Here is a 15,648-nt window from a genome sequence, read left to right as displayed (position 1 = left end):
TGCAATGTCTACCATCAGCCGTTTTGACAGCTTTACCAAAGGTATGGAAAAAATTGTGAAACAATGCCTTGTACCAGTCATATGATCCGTAGCACCAGAATCGAGGATCCAATTAGGATTCAACTGGGAGGAGAAAAATGCAGTAGAAGAAAGGTTACCTTCTGGATCTTTTATGACCAGATTACCTTCACAAGACCCTTGACTAGACGAATCTGATGGAGCATCGGAACCAGAAAAATTTTCTGGATTTGAAGTAATCTCCGAAGTAGGAGAAGGAGTTTCGGACATGGTCTAGGTTGAAAAAGAAATCGTAACCTAAGCTGATACCATGTAGAAATCAGAGTATTATGTATTAAATAGAACATAAATCAGAGTTTTTATATACAACCTATGACACTACTTTAGGAAACTCTAAGTTAGGAAAGATACTAAATAGGAGATATGATCCCTTAAAATAAGGGATTTTAATAAAAAGAATATCTACAAAATATTCCTAAAATATTTACAGAATATTCCTACACCAAGTTACTTACGTGCATGCCTGGGTTCTATTAACAAATAATACTATTAGCTCTATATCTCCTTAACCTTTGAGAAACATTTTCTTTATTTAATTTTCGCCTAGCTTGGTAGATTGAGAAATTTCACAACTCGGCCTTTAGCCTATAAAAATGCGCTTTGCATGCGAGACAAGGAAAAGCAACATATACCAATAAATAATAGAACTGATAGTTGAATATAATAAATTAATTGCAGTCGATGTACACATAAATTTTTTAATCAATTTCCTGTACAGCTAACGATAATTGGGAATAAATATATTTATACAACTTAAATATTTTTAATCTAAATTTAACACCTACAAATAATTGTATATTTTAATTAAGATTATCTTTCAACAAAAATTTAAATTCTAAAATTAATATAATTGGAAAAACTTTATCTGAATACCACTTCAGACCAAATAGAACTACACTCAAATCATAAAATAGATAAAACAGCGATACTTTTATCAAATTCAGATTAAAATTTTTTTATCAAAATATTTAAGAATATTTTAATAAAAACGTTACTGAATTTTTTTTAGTGGAGCTAACTCTTTTAGTTATAAGAAAAATACAAATCGTTTTTCCAGGGGACCACATTATTTTATCCTTTTAGTAACACTTGGGATATTTTCAGTTAGTTAATGGCGGTGCTGCATCGGCTTGTCGCGTAGGCAACCTGGCGACAGCAACTAAGCAGCAATTAACCCGAAACACTTCACTTTCAATTAAAAACGCATGCGTTTTTGTAGGTTCGTGCGATTTTTACAGCTAGCTATTTTAATATATGATTCGTACTCAAACAACTGTCTACAACCAAGCTAAAGGGGAGCAGCTTCCTTGGCTTCTTCCTCTACCCTTTTTCTTCACTATATAAATGACCGGCTCTACCATTCCTCTCCATCACACCAAATCCTCTGCTCTACCAAAAAAAAAAATTTAAGTCAAAAGTCAAAAATGAGTTCTTCAGGTTTGAAATTTACCTTTCTTATGCCTCTTATGGTTGCCTGTCTCATGGCAGCATCAGCAAGTATCTTCCACAATGATTTTGACATCACATGGGGAGATGGCCGTGGTAAAATCGTCAACAATAGAGAGGTTCTCACTCTCTCCCTCGATAAAGCTTCTGGTTCTGGTTTCCAATCCAAGAATGAGTATCTTTTCGGCAAGATTGATATGCAACTCAAGCTTGTCCCTGGAAACTCTGCTGGCACAGTCACTGCCTATTATGTAAGTTAATATTCCACTTTTTTTTTTATCAAGTCATAATAGACGGTGATGGCTTTAAAGTATGGTGGTATATATATTTATCTATATTTTGGATTTGCTGCTATCTTCAAAAGGATCAACATGGGATGAAATTGATTTCGAGTTCCTCGGGAATTTAAGTGGCGACCCTTACATTCTTCACACAAACGTGTTCAGTCAAGGCAAGGGTAACAGAGACAACAGTTTATCTCTGGTTGACCCAACTGCAGATTTCCATACTTATTCAATCCTTTGGGACCCCAACGTATAATGTGAGTATTCATTAAACAAACCACCCATTAGATTTTAGTTTATTTTTTCTGTTTTCAAATTGATTGATTGATTAAGTTTTTGATGTTGTTATTTCCAGCTTCTCTGTTGACGGTACACCCATTAGAGAGTTCAAAAACATGGAATCACTTGGTGTCCATTTCCTAAGAACCAGCCGATGAGAATTTACTCTAGCTTGTGGAATGCCGATGATTGGGCCACAAGGGGTGGTTTGGTTAAGACCGATTGGACCCAAGCTTAAAACACAAGTTTACCATTTCAAGTTTGCTTGGACCTTAAGAAACTTAATTACTAATCAAAATACCAATTCAAAATGACATTAATCGGGTCAAAAACATATCAAAACCAACCTAATATGTGCCTAACCAATGTATCCTCATTGGTACCACAAATATATACAACTTTACAACAAAATACACATTAATTCAATTCATCAACTCATTCAAGCAATACCAAATCAATATACCTAACAAAGTTACCACAATCACAACAATTCAAATATATATATGCCACACATACTAGCATAACAACGATACCTCATTCTCATACAATATGCAAGTTGGTTACTTGCACAAAATATCATTCATAATATTTACATAAGTTAAACATTGACCAAAACCGCACAAAAGCCTATACATGCCATGTAATCTGAATTAAATGTTTCAAAAACTACCGAGATAAGCTGGATAGTGTGACTTGATTTTTGATCCAATCGTCCAACCTTTCAAAAATCTAGAATGACGTTAAACAACACAAGTAAGCCTAATGAGCTTAGTAAGTTCAACGAATTAAACGATAAATCTTACCGAACTAATTATAATAATGCAAACAATAATAATCATTCAAAAGAAACCTGTCATTCACAACTTCAATCGATAATTCATCCATATTCAGATTAATATGAAATAAACAACATATCTTTCAAATTCATTAAACAAACTACCTTACCGAGATTTTCCATTTGAAGAACGACTTACGAGTAAGAGTACATCGTCAATAGAAGCTCATAAAAACTGATCCACCCGAATCACGCCAAACAGAAAGTATAACGCGAGAGTTCGCAACAAATGCTGAACCTCGGTTTACTTGAATAATATGCCGATATCTCCCTCCAATACCATCTCCACTCCACACCCCGGTCATACACCAAACACAAATGTATTCAAATCTCGCGTTCAATCCAAACCGAGTATTAAAATCGATAATATAATTCCAACCATAATTCATTTCCAGCAATAGAACATATATATAATATCAATCATCAATTTATACAAATGTTAAATTTTAACCGTACGAACTTACCTAGACTGAATTGTAGTCGTTGCAGAAATTCAGGGACTATTCTACTATTTTTCCTTTTCCACGAGTATCTATGAGATTTTGATTTAGAAATGTAAAATTATTCATTTATTAGCACATATTTCATTTCTAAACCATTTTACAATTAATACCCTATAACTTATCAAAATTACATAATTACCCTAAATTTTTACCATTTTTTCAATTTAGTCCCTTAACTTTATATTCATCAAATTAACCAATTTTCTCAAGTTAATATTTTATCCAAATATACTAGGCCCTCAAACAACCCCTAATAAACATCAAATTCACTATCCAACCCTTATTTTTTATCGTGACTTTGTTCAACTGTCTATAATTTATACACAATCTCAAAGAGCCGTTTTTCTTTTTCACAAACAATACAGGTGCACCCTAAGGAGACACGCTCGGTCGAATAAACCCCCGGTCTAATAACTCTTGCAATTGTTCTTTCAATTCTTTTAGTTCAGATGGTGTCATGCGGTACGATGATATTGATATCGGTGTAGTTCCAAAAACCAAATTAATCACAAACCCAACTTCACGATCAGGAGGTATACTCGGCAACTCTTCAGGAAATACATCAGCGAACTCACTAACAACTGGTAACTAATCTAGCTTTGATTCTAAATCTCTAGTATTAAGAATATATGCTAGAAATGCTTTGCTATCTTTTCGTATCAATCTTTTAGCAGTAAAAGCTAAAATAATTCTAACAACATCTTTCAGACTCTCAGACTCAACTAAAATCATCTCTCCCGTATGGCATTTCAAATTAATACATTTCTGTCTACAGTTTACTACAGCATCATGCAACGATAACCAATTCATACCTAGAATAACATCAAATTTTCGAAAGGGTAACAACATCAAATCAGTAAGGAATTCACAGCCCCTAACTTTCAATGGACAATTACGACAAACTAAGTTAACTATCACACTCTGACCTAGTGGATTAGTAACTTGAATATCATAATCAGTAGATTCAACAGGTAATTTTTTTTCGTTACTAATGCAGTGAAAATATAAGAATGAGTTGACCTAGGGTCAATCAATGTATACATAGCAACATCAAAGAGATAGAATATACCAGCAATCACATTTGGGGTAGTAGCTTTCTCCCTGGCTCGAATAGCGTAGGTGCGAGTAGTGCTCTAGCCTCTGACCGAATGACAGTGTCTTTCATTCTCGTACGAGTAGTCCCGGTAGCACTATTCTGGCCCGAACGTCTACTTTTCTGAGAGGTAGATATTTACTTTTCTTTCTGATCTTCATCCTCTTTTGGCGATTTAGGACAATTTTGAATAAAATGATCAGTCAATCCACATCTATAACAAGCTCCTGATTTACCTCTACACTCGCCAAGATGATATTTCCCACAATATCTACAATTGGGCTTCAGAGCATTTCGTACACTTCCCACACTATTAGCTAGTTTAGTAGGTACTCTGAAATCCTGCTGAATCATCTTGTTTTTGTTCGGATGCTCAGACACTGAAGTAGCTCGTCTAAAATCATCTTTAGTTTTCTTCGTCAGTGATGTAGAATATGACTTGGAAGAACCTCTCTTATGAAATTTTCGAATCTGTCTATCCCGTTGTATCTTGCAGTTGTACAGTTCTTCCATTTTCTGTACACGATTAGATAAAATAACAAATTCTCGAATTTCATTACCTCCGATCATCATTCAGGCCGTCTTCAAACTGGATACACATCTCTTCTTCAATAGGCACAATTTCTCGGGCATATTTACTGAGATACACAAATTTTCTCTCGTATTCAGCTACTGATCTATGACCATGACGTAACGCAAGAAATTCTCTCTTTTTCTTGTCAAAATACATTTTTCCGACATATTTCTTTTTAAACTTGATCTGAAAGAATTCCCAAAAAATTTTCTCTCTCGGTACCACAACTACTATCGTAGACCACCAACTATACGCTTCTCTTTTAATAACGAAACAACACATCTAAGAAAGTCATCAGGAGAATAAGTCGTTTCTTCGAAAACTCGTAAGATATTCTGAAGCCAGTGCTCAGCTTTAACCAGATCATCATTTGATCTGCCCCAAAATTATTTAGCACCACACTTTCTAAGTTTCTCAATCGGAATACATCTATTAGACTCAATTATAGAAGGAGGTGGAGAAGCAACCGGAGGTACAACAATTGGTACAATAGGGGGTAGAGTTCGTTGAGCTGGATTTTTCATTTTCATAAATTCACTGAACCACTGATTCATATAACTAAAGAACATATTTTTAAGCTCATGTTCCTGAGCCGAAGGAATCGAAACATTACTACTCGTCCCATGATCAGAAGTTGGTACATTACTGTTAACCTCATCATTATTAGCACGATCAGATTCGTCTGAATCTTTACAATATATAAGAAAACGAAGGTTAAATCGAATCAAACACATCACACTATCGGAGATTTATATGGCATGTAATTCTAGATATTTTACACGCTATATTTAGTCCGAGAATCGACAAAACAATAGCTCTGATACCACTAAATGTAACACCCCAAACTCGTATCTGTGACCGAAATAGGATTACAGAGTATTACTGGACAAATGGAATAGTAAACCATTCAAATCATACATTAATACAAACATAATCAAATTTCCTTCAAATACATTCATAATGTCCCTTAATAGAGCTCTCGAGACCCTAAAAATACTATAGAAATAGTTCGGGACTAAATCGAAAAAATTTGGAAAATTTAGGAAAAAGTTAAAAAATTTAGACTGCAAGGGTCACACGGCTGTATGGCTAGGCCGTGTGACTCACATGGCTGAGACACACGTCCGTGTCTCAGGTTGTGTGGGCATTCGAAATAAGGACACACGGCCATGTCCTAGCCCGTGTCCATACCCGTGTAACTCACTTACTTGGGTCACACGGCCAAGCCTCACGCCCGTGTGCTAGGTCGTATAGCCACTTGAGTTGTAAACCTTGAACCTACAAGGGACACACGACTGTGTCGCATGGTCGTGTGCCACATACGACTGAGACACACACCCGTCTCTCAAGTCATGTGGCCCCAAAATGAACCTTAAAACACAAGTTTGCCATTTCAAGTTTGCTTAGACCTTAAGAAACTTAATTACTAATCAAAATATCAATTCAAAATGACATTAATCGGGTCAAAAACACATCAAAACCAACCTAATATGTGCTTAACCAATGTACCCTTATTGGTACCACAAATATATACAACTTTACAACAAAATACACATTAATTCAATTCATCAACTCATTCAAGCAATACCAAATCAATATACCTAACAAAGTTACCACAATCACAACAATTCAAGTATATATATGCCACACATACTAGCATAACAACGATACCTCATTCTCATACAATATGCAAGTTGGTTACTTGCACAAAATATCATTCATAATATTTAAATAAGTCAAACATTGACCAAAATCGCACAAAAGCCTATACATGCCATATAATCCGAATTAAATGTTTCAAAAGCTACCGAGATAAGCTGGATAGTGTGACTTGATTTTTGATCCGATCGTCCAACCTTTCGAAAATCTAGAATGACATTAAACAACACAAGTAAGCCTAATGAGCTTAGTAAGTTCAACGAATTAAACGATAAATCTTACCGAACTAATTATAATAATGCAAACAATAATAATTATTCAAAAGAAACCTGTCATTCACAACTTCAATCGATAATTCATCCATATTCAGATTAATATGAAATAAACAACATATCGTTCAAATTCATTAAACGAACTACCTTACCGAGATTTTCCATTTGAAGAACGACTTACGGGTAAGAGTACATCGTCAACAGAAGCTCATAAGAGCTGATCCACCCGAATCATGCCAAACAGAAAGTATAACGTGAGAGTTTGTAACAAATGCTGAACCTCGGTTTACTTGGATAATATGCTGATATCTCCCTCCAATACCATCTCCACTCCAAAGCCCAGTCATACACCAAACACGACTATACTCAAATCTCGCGTTCAATCCAAACTGAGTATTAAAATCGATAATATAATTCCAACCATAATTTATTTCCAACAATAGAACATATATATAATATCAATCATCAATTAAATAAAATGTTAAATTTTAACCGTACGAACTTACTTGGACTAAATTGTAGTCGCTGCAGAAATTTAGGGACTATTCTGCTATTTTTCCTTTTCCACTAGTATCTATGAGATTTTGGTCTAGAAATGTAAAATTATTCATTTACTAGCACATATTTCATTTCTAAACATTTTACAATTAATAACCTATTACTTATCAAAATTACATAATTACCCTAAATGTTTACCATTTTTGCAATTTAGTCCATTAACCTTAAATTCATCAAATTAACCAATTTTTCTCAAGTTAATATTTTATCCAAATATACTAGGCCCTCAATCAGCCCCTAATAAATGTCAAATTCACTATCCAACCCTAATATTTTAACTTTTTCTGAATTTAATCCTAAAATCAAAATCTAGTAAAAATCACTTTATAAATTCATCAAATAACTTAATCAAAGCTCTAAATACATAATATTCATAAAAAAATTCAATATTCAACAATGTTAACTTCCAAAATGTTTAACAGAATAAAAACGAAGGTACGGACTAGCTAGACCTAGTTGCAACGATCTCAAAAATATAAAAATTACAAGAAAATGATTCAATTTCCTTACCATGCGAAGAAAAAAGATGAAAAAGGCTTCCTTGGTCATCAATGGTGAGGTTCGGCCAAGAAGAAGGAAAAAATAAGAAAAATAAAGCTTTTGTTTCAATTTGTTTCTTCAATTTTGAATAAATTACAAAATTACCATTAAAACCTTTTATTTTGTCATTTTCCTTTAATTAGCCATCCCACTATTTAAATTAAGGCTTAATTATCTTTTAAGACCTTTCTCAAATGATAATTAACCATTTAATCACCTAAATGCATTAAGTAACAAATTTTGCACCTTTTTCAATTTTATGCTTTTCTCTTAATTAACTATCTAAACGTTAATATTTCTAAACCAAATTTTAATACGACTATAATGACTCTATAAATATTCTAAAAATAATATTTATAAGTCGATACAATGGAAATTTGTAGTCTCGAAACTATTGTTCTGCCACCACTAAAAATCTAGCTGTTATAGAAGGCTAGGTCACGAGAAAGGTTTTGTCCAGTCCGTTTAACACTGGGAGTGCAAGAGGTGGAGTTTGGTTGGGATAATTCCTTGAAGGCACCGCCACGGAGGACGGCACCGACTGTTAGTCAATGGTTAATGGAAGAGTCAAGAGAGGGGGTTAGGACAAGGGAGGGGATAGATAAAGAACAAGAAGGGAGGAAGTTTGAAGAAAGTCAAATTGTTAAATCTTATAGGGTAAATAGAGGAAAAATGATGGGTTATCAATATAAGATTAGTATGGTCAATGTCCAATCGAAGACGAGCTTTTTCAATACATTAGCTAATGAGAGAGGTTCTGTTATGGGTAATGGTGTAGAGTAGGTGGTGGAGGAAAGGCCTATTGCATTTAAGAAAGGGAAAAAGAGGCAAAGAATGCAAGGTGGGGGTCAATCGGCTTTGGTTTTACATGAAGAAATAGAGTCAGAAGGTCATAATAAAATAACGACGGCTGTTGGAAGGTAAACTGGCTAGTCGTAATGAAAACCCTAAGCTGGAACGTCCTCGATTTAGGGTAACCGGGGTTGTTAGACGTCTCAAAAATAGTTTGAGACAAATTCAGCCATAATTGTTGTTTCTTATTGAAGCAAAGGTTAATACAAGACTTATGGAGAAAATTAGAAGAAATTGTGGTTTTGTGAATGGTATTAATGTAGGGGCGGATAGTTCTAGCGGGGGATTGTTTTTAGGTTGAAAGGATGAGGTGGATGTAATGCTTAGGAGTTTTTCTAGTTTACACATTCATGTGGAGGTAAAGGAGGAAAATGGAGTGATATTATAGAGGTTTGTTCGAATTGAATTAAATTTTGCTCACCTCTAAGTCTCTTAGTCCTAGATTCGCCTAATATCGACTTACCAATCCCACTGGTGCACCATGAAAACCCTAAGCTAGAATGTCCTCGGTTTGGGGTAACTGCAGGCTGTTAGACGTCTCAAAAATAGTTTGAGACAAATTCAGCCATAATTGTTGTTTCTTATTGAAACGAAGGTTAATACAAGACATATGGAGAAAATTAGAAGAAATTGTGGTTTTGTGAATGGTATTAATGTAGGGGCGGATAGTTCTAGCGGAGGATTGTCTTTATGTTGGAAGGATGGGGTGGATGTAATGCTTAGGAGCTTTTCTAGTTTACACATTCATGTGGAGGTAAAGGAGGAAGATGGTGTGATAATATAGAGGTTTATTGGTTTTTATGGTGCACCAGTGGGATTGGTAAGTTGATATTAGGCGAATCTAGGACTAAGAGACTTAGAGGTGAGCAAAATTTGATTCAATTCGATTCGAAAAACTAGATAAAAATTTAAATTTTGAATTAAATAGTTTGAGTTATTTGAGTTAATCAAGTTATTCGGATCAACTTGAATAAAAAATGAAGTTTTTCGATTTAAGTCGAATATGAATTACACAATTCGAGTTATCCGAAAATTCGAATAAGACAAGGAAAAACTACGTCGTTTTGATAAATGTTTACCTTTTCTAAAGTTAAAAGTCAAAACTATTAAGTTAAAAGGCAAAACCACGTCGTTTTAATAAATGTTTACTTATTAAGTTAAAAGGTAAAACCATTATATTGTTTACGTAGTTAAATAATCTTATACTTCATCTACTAGTTAAATAATCGATCTATGTAAATGCAACATTGAGTATAAATAATAGGATTCATTAACTCGACTTGACTCGACTCAATTAAAAAAATTCAAATTGAGTTCAGTTGCCAAAATAGGATTCGTTAACTCAACTAACTCAAAATTTTTTTTACTTGATTTGACTCGACTTGATCGAATACTCACGCATAAAGACATTGGCAAGCAGTTAAGCATATACTTAAGTATTTACGGAGAATGAGGGATTATATGCTTGTGTACTACGGCGGAGATCTTAATCTTATCAAATATACTAATTCTAACTTCCAAATGTGTCAGGATTCAAAGAAATCAACATTGGATTGTGGTTTTGTCTTAAACGACAGGTCCATAGTGTGAATAAGTGTCAAACAAGCTTACACTGCTAACTTCACTATGGAGGGCCGAATATGAGGTATGGAAAAAACTATGACACTGTAACAGTGTGGATATAGCTAAACCCATCTAAACCACATAAGGATAAAAACACATAAGGGAGACGGTAGTGCTTGACGGAATTGTAAACGTAGCCAAAAATCACATATGAGGACAAAACCCCAAAGATTTGTTTAGCCAAGATTCTTATAGCTAGAGAGGTATTTGGGAAACATATGGAGGGGCACAAAAATGTGAAACATGACTCATCTACTTCACTAGGGCAAATGGGAGACTGTTGGATCTGGTACCCTAAGTGTAGTATTTTCGTCAATACACACTTGTAATTTGTTCAAACAGATTGGTTAATAAAAAAATACATTGGTTACATTAATATACTTTGTATAATTTTCCTCACATGATTTTTGCACGCAAAATAAAATGGAAGCAAATGTTGCTCATTGGTTGTCGAATATTTAGCTAATATTAAGCGGTATTACGTGGTTAGATCGTAGTACAGAAAGACAACTTGTATTAGTAGATAAATCTAAACATGTCCTTAATCTAATTGAAAATGAGCAAATCAGTTGAAAGACTAATATGTTCTATCAAGTCCAATTGGGGAGATGTTTTATCTTGGGCATCAGAATGGATGACTCCCACAAAATAGAGAAATAAATGTGATTGACTAGACTGACAGTACATTAGACAGGACCCAAGTAGAATAGATCCTAAATCAATTTATAGATTTATTCACTTGTGATGTTCATAGTGTGGCATACCTAAATCCTAAGTAAATGGCGGACTATGTATGCGTGACTCGTACACTTTGATGTAAGTAAAAGTCTGAGTTCAAATAGATAAAGATCCGAAAGCTGCTACTTTGGGTGTACAACTTCTATAGTATGTAGCGTCATACACAATAGTGGAGTTCATACCCAAAAACATAAGTGAATGATATCCTCTCATTGGCATTGCATGGTTGATGAAAAGTAAACATGGTCAAGGGTCATCCATCTTTGTGATGAATGACTTGATCACTATTTGATAGTGATTGACTTTTCATGAAGGAAGATGTAATGGTTACCATGAGATAAAATAGGATTATATTGAGAGAACGAATATTATCCCAAAGAGATTAAGGATATCCTATGAGTGTAACACACTTATGACAAGGTCATTGGACGAGTACTAAGTAGTTGCTTTCGTAATGGTATGTTGTTGGGAAGAGTTCAGTCACGATACTATAGTGAAATAACTTCATGACTAAATGAGTCTATAATTAATAGACAAAAAGCCATAACTTAATTATAAATTATTTGAGCCTCAACTACATATATCTAATTAGTCCCTCTACTAGCTCGTTGAAATCAGAAATGAATTGTGTGTTTGAATAGAAATGAACAAAATGAGTAGAAAAAGAGAAATTAAAAACATTTAGGAATGATTATGATTTTCTTTGAAATCATTTGGAGAAATGGAATCATTTGGAAATGAATATAGGTTTCCAAAAATGAAAATTAAAATAAAAATGGAAATTTGCAATCCTATATTGGATTGCTTAAAAAATGATGCAAGAATGAGTTTATGTTTTTGGGCTGTTTTGAAGTTCGAAAATGAAAATAAACCATTTTATCATAATGAACATGTTGAGTTGTGACATATTGAACGAATTTTCTCAAAATTTTATTAGGGGTAAAATCGTCAAAAATTTACCAGGGGTAAAATTTTCAAAATTTAACTGGGATAAAACTGAATCGGGTTGGATCACATTACAGAGTACTGGGTTAAAAAGGCCTAATAAGTACTCATAATTGGACCCGATGTGAGAGAGGCCAAAAACCCCTCATATAACATGAAGGGACGACAACCCTAGTAAAAATACAAGGGTGAGTCGTTCACCCCTCTCCTACTCTAAGTAGGATGTTTTTCTATTTAAAATAAACCTCTACAACTCTACAAGGGTTCTACCTTCTCTTCCTATAAATAGATGGCACCAATAGAGCTATTAACACAACTTTTGAGAAATTGTTATTATGCTGAAAAATAGAGAGAATTTATTCTCAACTTTTAAATATATTTTTCCAGAATAACAATTTTACCAATTTCTATTAAGAAGAGAGAATTTTGTTTTCACCCCCAAAAGAAAACTTTTTCTAGTTCTTTATTTTGGTTCAATTGGTTCGAGCCCACACTCGAAGTAGTTCATGGTATGATAATTGCGGAGAATATCGTTTGGTTGAAAGCCGGAAAACATCAAGGATCTGTTAATTTAAAAACACAATTACGTAATCGGTTAATGTTTATTGTTATAAATATCACAAACTGAGTTGGTTTTCAAAATTTTAATTTATCGTTGTGCAAGAAGACCGTTTTTAAACCGAGATTTTTCCAAAATTATGACCATGAAGATGAAAGATAAGTATGATAAGTATTGGGGTGATATTGATAAGATGAAATTGCTTGTGTTTGTTGCTTGTGTTTTAGATCCTAGACAATATTTGAAGTATCTTGAATTTGTAGTTTGTGGAATGTTTAATGCTGAAAAGCTTATGAAATGATGCAAAAGTTGAAGGAAGTTTTGTATGAATTGTTTGATGAGTAAAAGCCTCCATTTCATAATGCTTGTAGCCAATCGAGTGTGGCAACACATGTTTCTCTCGGGAAACCACAACAAAAAATGAAAAGGCATATGCAAGTTTTGTATAAAAAGTGTGAGTTAGAAAATGGTGGTGAGGACAAAATGTCTGAATTGGATAAATATCTAGTTGAGGCTAATGAGAATTTTGTTGAAGATTTTGATATTTTATTGTGTTGGAAAGTGAATAGCCCTAGATTTTCCACTCTTTCAAATATGGATAGAGATGTGTTAGCTATATTGGTTTCTACAATTGCTTTAGAGTTTGCATTTAACACCAGTGGCATGTGCTTGATCAATTTGGGAGTTCTTTAACTCCTAAAGTTGTACAAGCTCTTGTGTGTACTCAAGATTGGATACGAAAATCATCATCAAAAGAAGACATCAAGAAGATTGAAGAACAAATCTAAAAGCTTCACAATATTGAAAATGATATATTTATTTTTAATTTAATAGTTTCGATTTTTTTACCATATCACTTCTACATTAATTTATTTAATCATTTCAATATTTAGACTTTTCTTGGAATGCATTAGAGCCTACCCTAAATTCATGAGTTTTTATAAGTAAAATGGTATGCTTCCTATCTTATTCTTGTTAACTTACAATCAATTCATTTGTTTATATTATTTGATTTTTTTTTCAAATGCATATATTTCTATTATATACTCATTTTTTGTACATATTTGTAGGTATAATGCTTCACGAGATCTTTTGGAGAGAAGAAATGGATGTAAATGAAGAATATTAAAGGCTATTACATTTTAATTATATGTTAATTTTAAGACTTACGTAATGTTTTTAATTATATAGTTTTTCAAAACTTAAAATTTTGGTTAATTCGGTTAATTTTTAAGAAAAATGAACACTTTCAATGTATTTTTTTATGTTTTATACTTAATTTAATAAAAAAATAAAAAAATATAAATTTTAATTAATCAATTGAATTAACCAAAATTTAATTATTAAAAAAAAAGTTCAATTCGATTAAGACTTACTATTTCCCCCTTATTACTAGCTAAAATGCTGATTTAGGGCCCCTTTGGATGCAACTGGATCTCAGTACGTTATCTTTTTTAGGCTAAAAAAAATTACAACTGAAATGCTAGCAAACGCCAGGCTGTTTGGAAAGCACTCTTCAGTGCGTTGAAAATGTATTTCACCTCACTGGAGCCTTAATTTCAGACTGGAGCCTTTTGTTCCAGTAAAAATTTCTCAACTTCAATTGCTTTTTCTTTTCCTCTTTTACCCATTCTTCAGTTGCATTCTTCAAGCTTTTCTGATGTTTGGTTACCCTTCTTCTCCCCTTTCCCCTTCCCCTTGGGTTGCAAATCAGTTTGGTCAAAGACCTCTTCCGGTTCCTCCTTCATCCAGGTAAGGCTTCTTCTCCTTCATCCGTTCTTCATTCCTTTTTCTTCTTCCGTTCTTCATCTTCTCTTCTCAGCATATTCTGTCTTCAGCTATAAATAAAGAAGCACGCAATTTACCAAATTTGTCAACGAAGACAAAGTCCGATTCACCGAAAGAAACAATGGCAGAGCCTTACGTTGAACAAGTAGAGTATCTCGACGTTCTCACTAAAATTGGTAAAAAAATCGGTAAAAAAATCGGCGGTTCCAAGCCCAGGCACGTCCCTTCATTCTTGTCAATTTCTGGATTATCTGTTTTTGATCTTTCAACATAAAGGATTACTTTACAACCGGCTCTTTTATTTATTTTCTATACTGCCTGTTGCTTACTCTTAGCAGAAAACATGTTTTTACCGTTGTCAAATTGGAAAATTATAGGACAATTTAATTTAAGCTATACTTGTTATTTGCAGCTTCTGTAAATTGGGTTTGATAGAACCTTTGAGATTAGTTAAGCTGGTTCCTTGAAATTGGTAGTAATAGCTTCATTTGTTGATTTGGTTTGTAATTTCTTTCAATGAACCCTTAATTTTTTTGCTTAATTTTTTTGGTACTCAATCTGGATTATAGAACTGAAAGTTTTCAAGTGTGTGTGTGAGTTGGGGGGGGAGGCTGCTTATGGTCCTTGAAATTGGAACTGGGAATGGAAAACTTGCAAGCTAGAGCTAGGGAGGCATACATTTGATATAAAATATTTCATTTTGAGTATTATTGTGTGTTAGAGGTTGCTTATGATTTCTGTACTGGCATTTCTCTATAATGGTAGTTTCTTGGTATGTAACTCATTGTGATCTCTTTGCAGGGGAGATGTCCATCGAGATGGGGATTACCATAAAGCAGTCCATGTCTGGATTTTTACTGAGAGCACACAAGAATTACTTCTCCAAAAACGTGCAGACTGCAAGGACTCGTGGCCAGGGTTGTGGGATATCTCCAGTGCTGGCCATATATCTGCTGGTGACTCATCGCTAATAACAGCACAGTAAGTGAATCCAATTTCACAAGTCTTCAGTGCTGCTTCTT

General features: G+C 33.8%; 1 protein-coding gene and 1 pseudogene across 1 annotated transcript; both read left to right on the top strand.

The window, feature by feature from the left end:
* The first annotated feature begins 1,448 nt into the window (after window positions 1-1,448).
* LOC107951294 (probable xyloglucan endotransglucosylase/hydrolase protein 23) lies at window positions 1,449-3,534 on the top strand (annotated as a pseudogene).
* A 5,145-nt stretch (window positions 3,535-8,679) lies between these two features.
* LOC107951291 (uncharacterized) lies at window positions 8,680-14,995 on the top strand. Its single transcript, XM_041088301.1, has 6 exons — window positions 8,680-8,778; window positions 8,905-9,041; window positions 13,909-13,949; window positions 14,336-14,420; window positions 14,553-14,590; window positions 14,677-14,995. The coding sequence occupies exons 1-6, from the start codon at window positions 8,680-8,682 to the stop codon at window positions 14,898-14,900; spliced, it is 624 nt and encodes a 207-aa protein (XP_040944235.1). The 3' UTR covers window positions 14,901-14,995.
* The last annotated feature ends 653 nt before the right edge of the window (window positions 14,996-15,648 follow it).

Source organism: Gossypium hirsutum, chromosome D02, assembly GCF_007990345.1.
Source record: "Gossypium hirsutum isolate 1008001.06 chromosome D02, Gossypium_hirsutum_v2.1, whole genome shotgun sequence".
In the NCBI taxonomy this organism is placed as follows: Eukaryota; Viridiplantae; Streptophyta; class Magnoliopsida; order Malvales; family Malvaceae; genus Gossypium; species Gossypium hirsutum.
The sequence above is the reverse complement of the archived record's forward strand: the minus strand, read 5'-3'. Positions and strand labels throughout refer to the sequence as shown.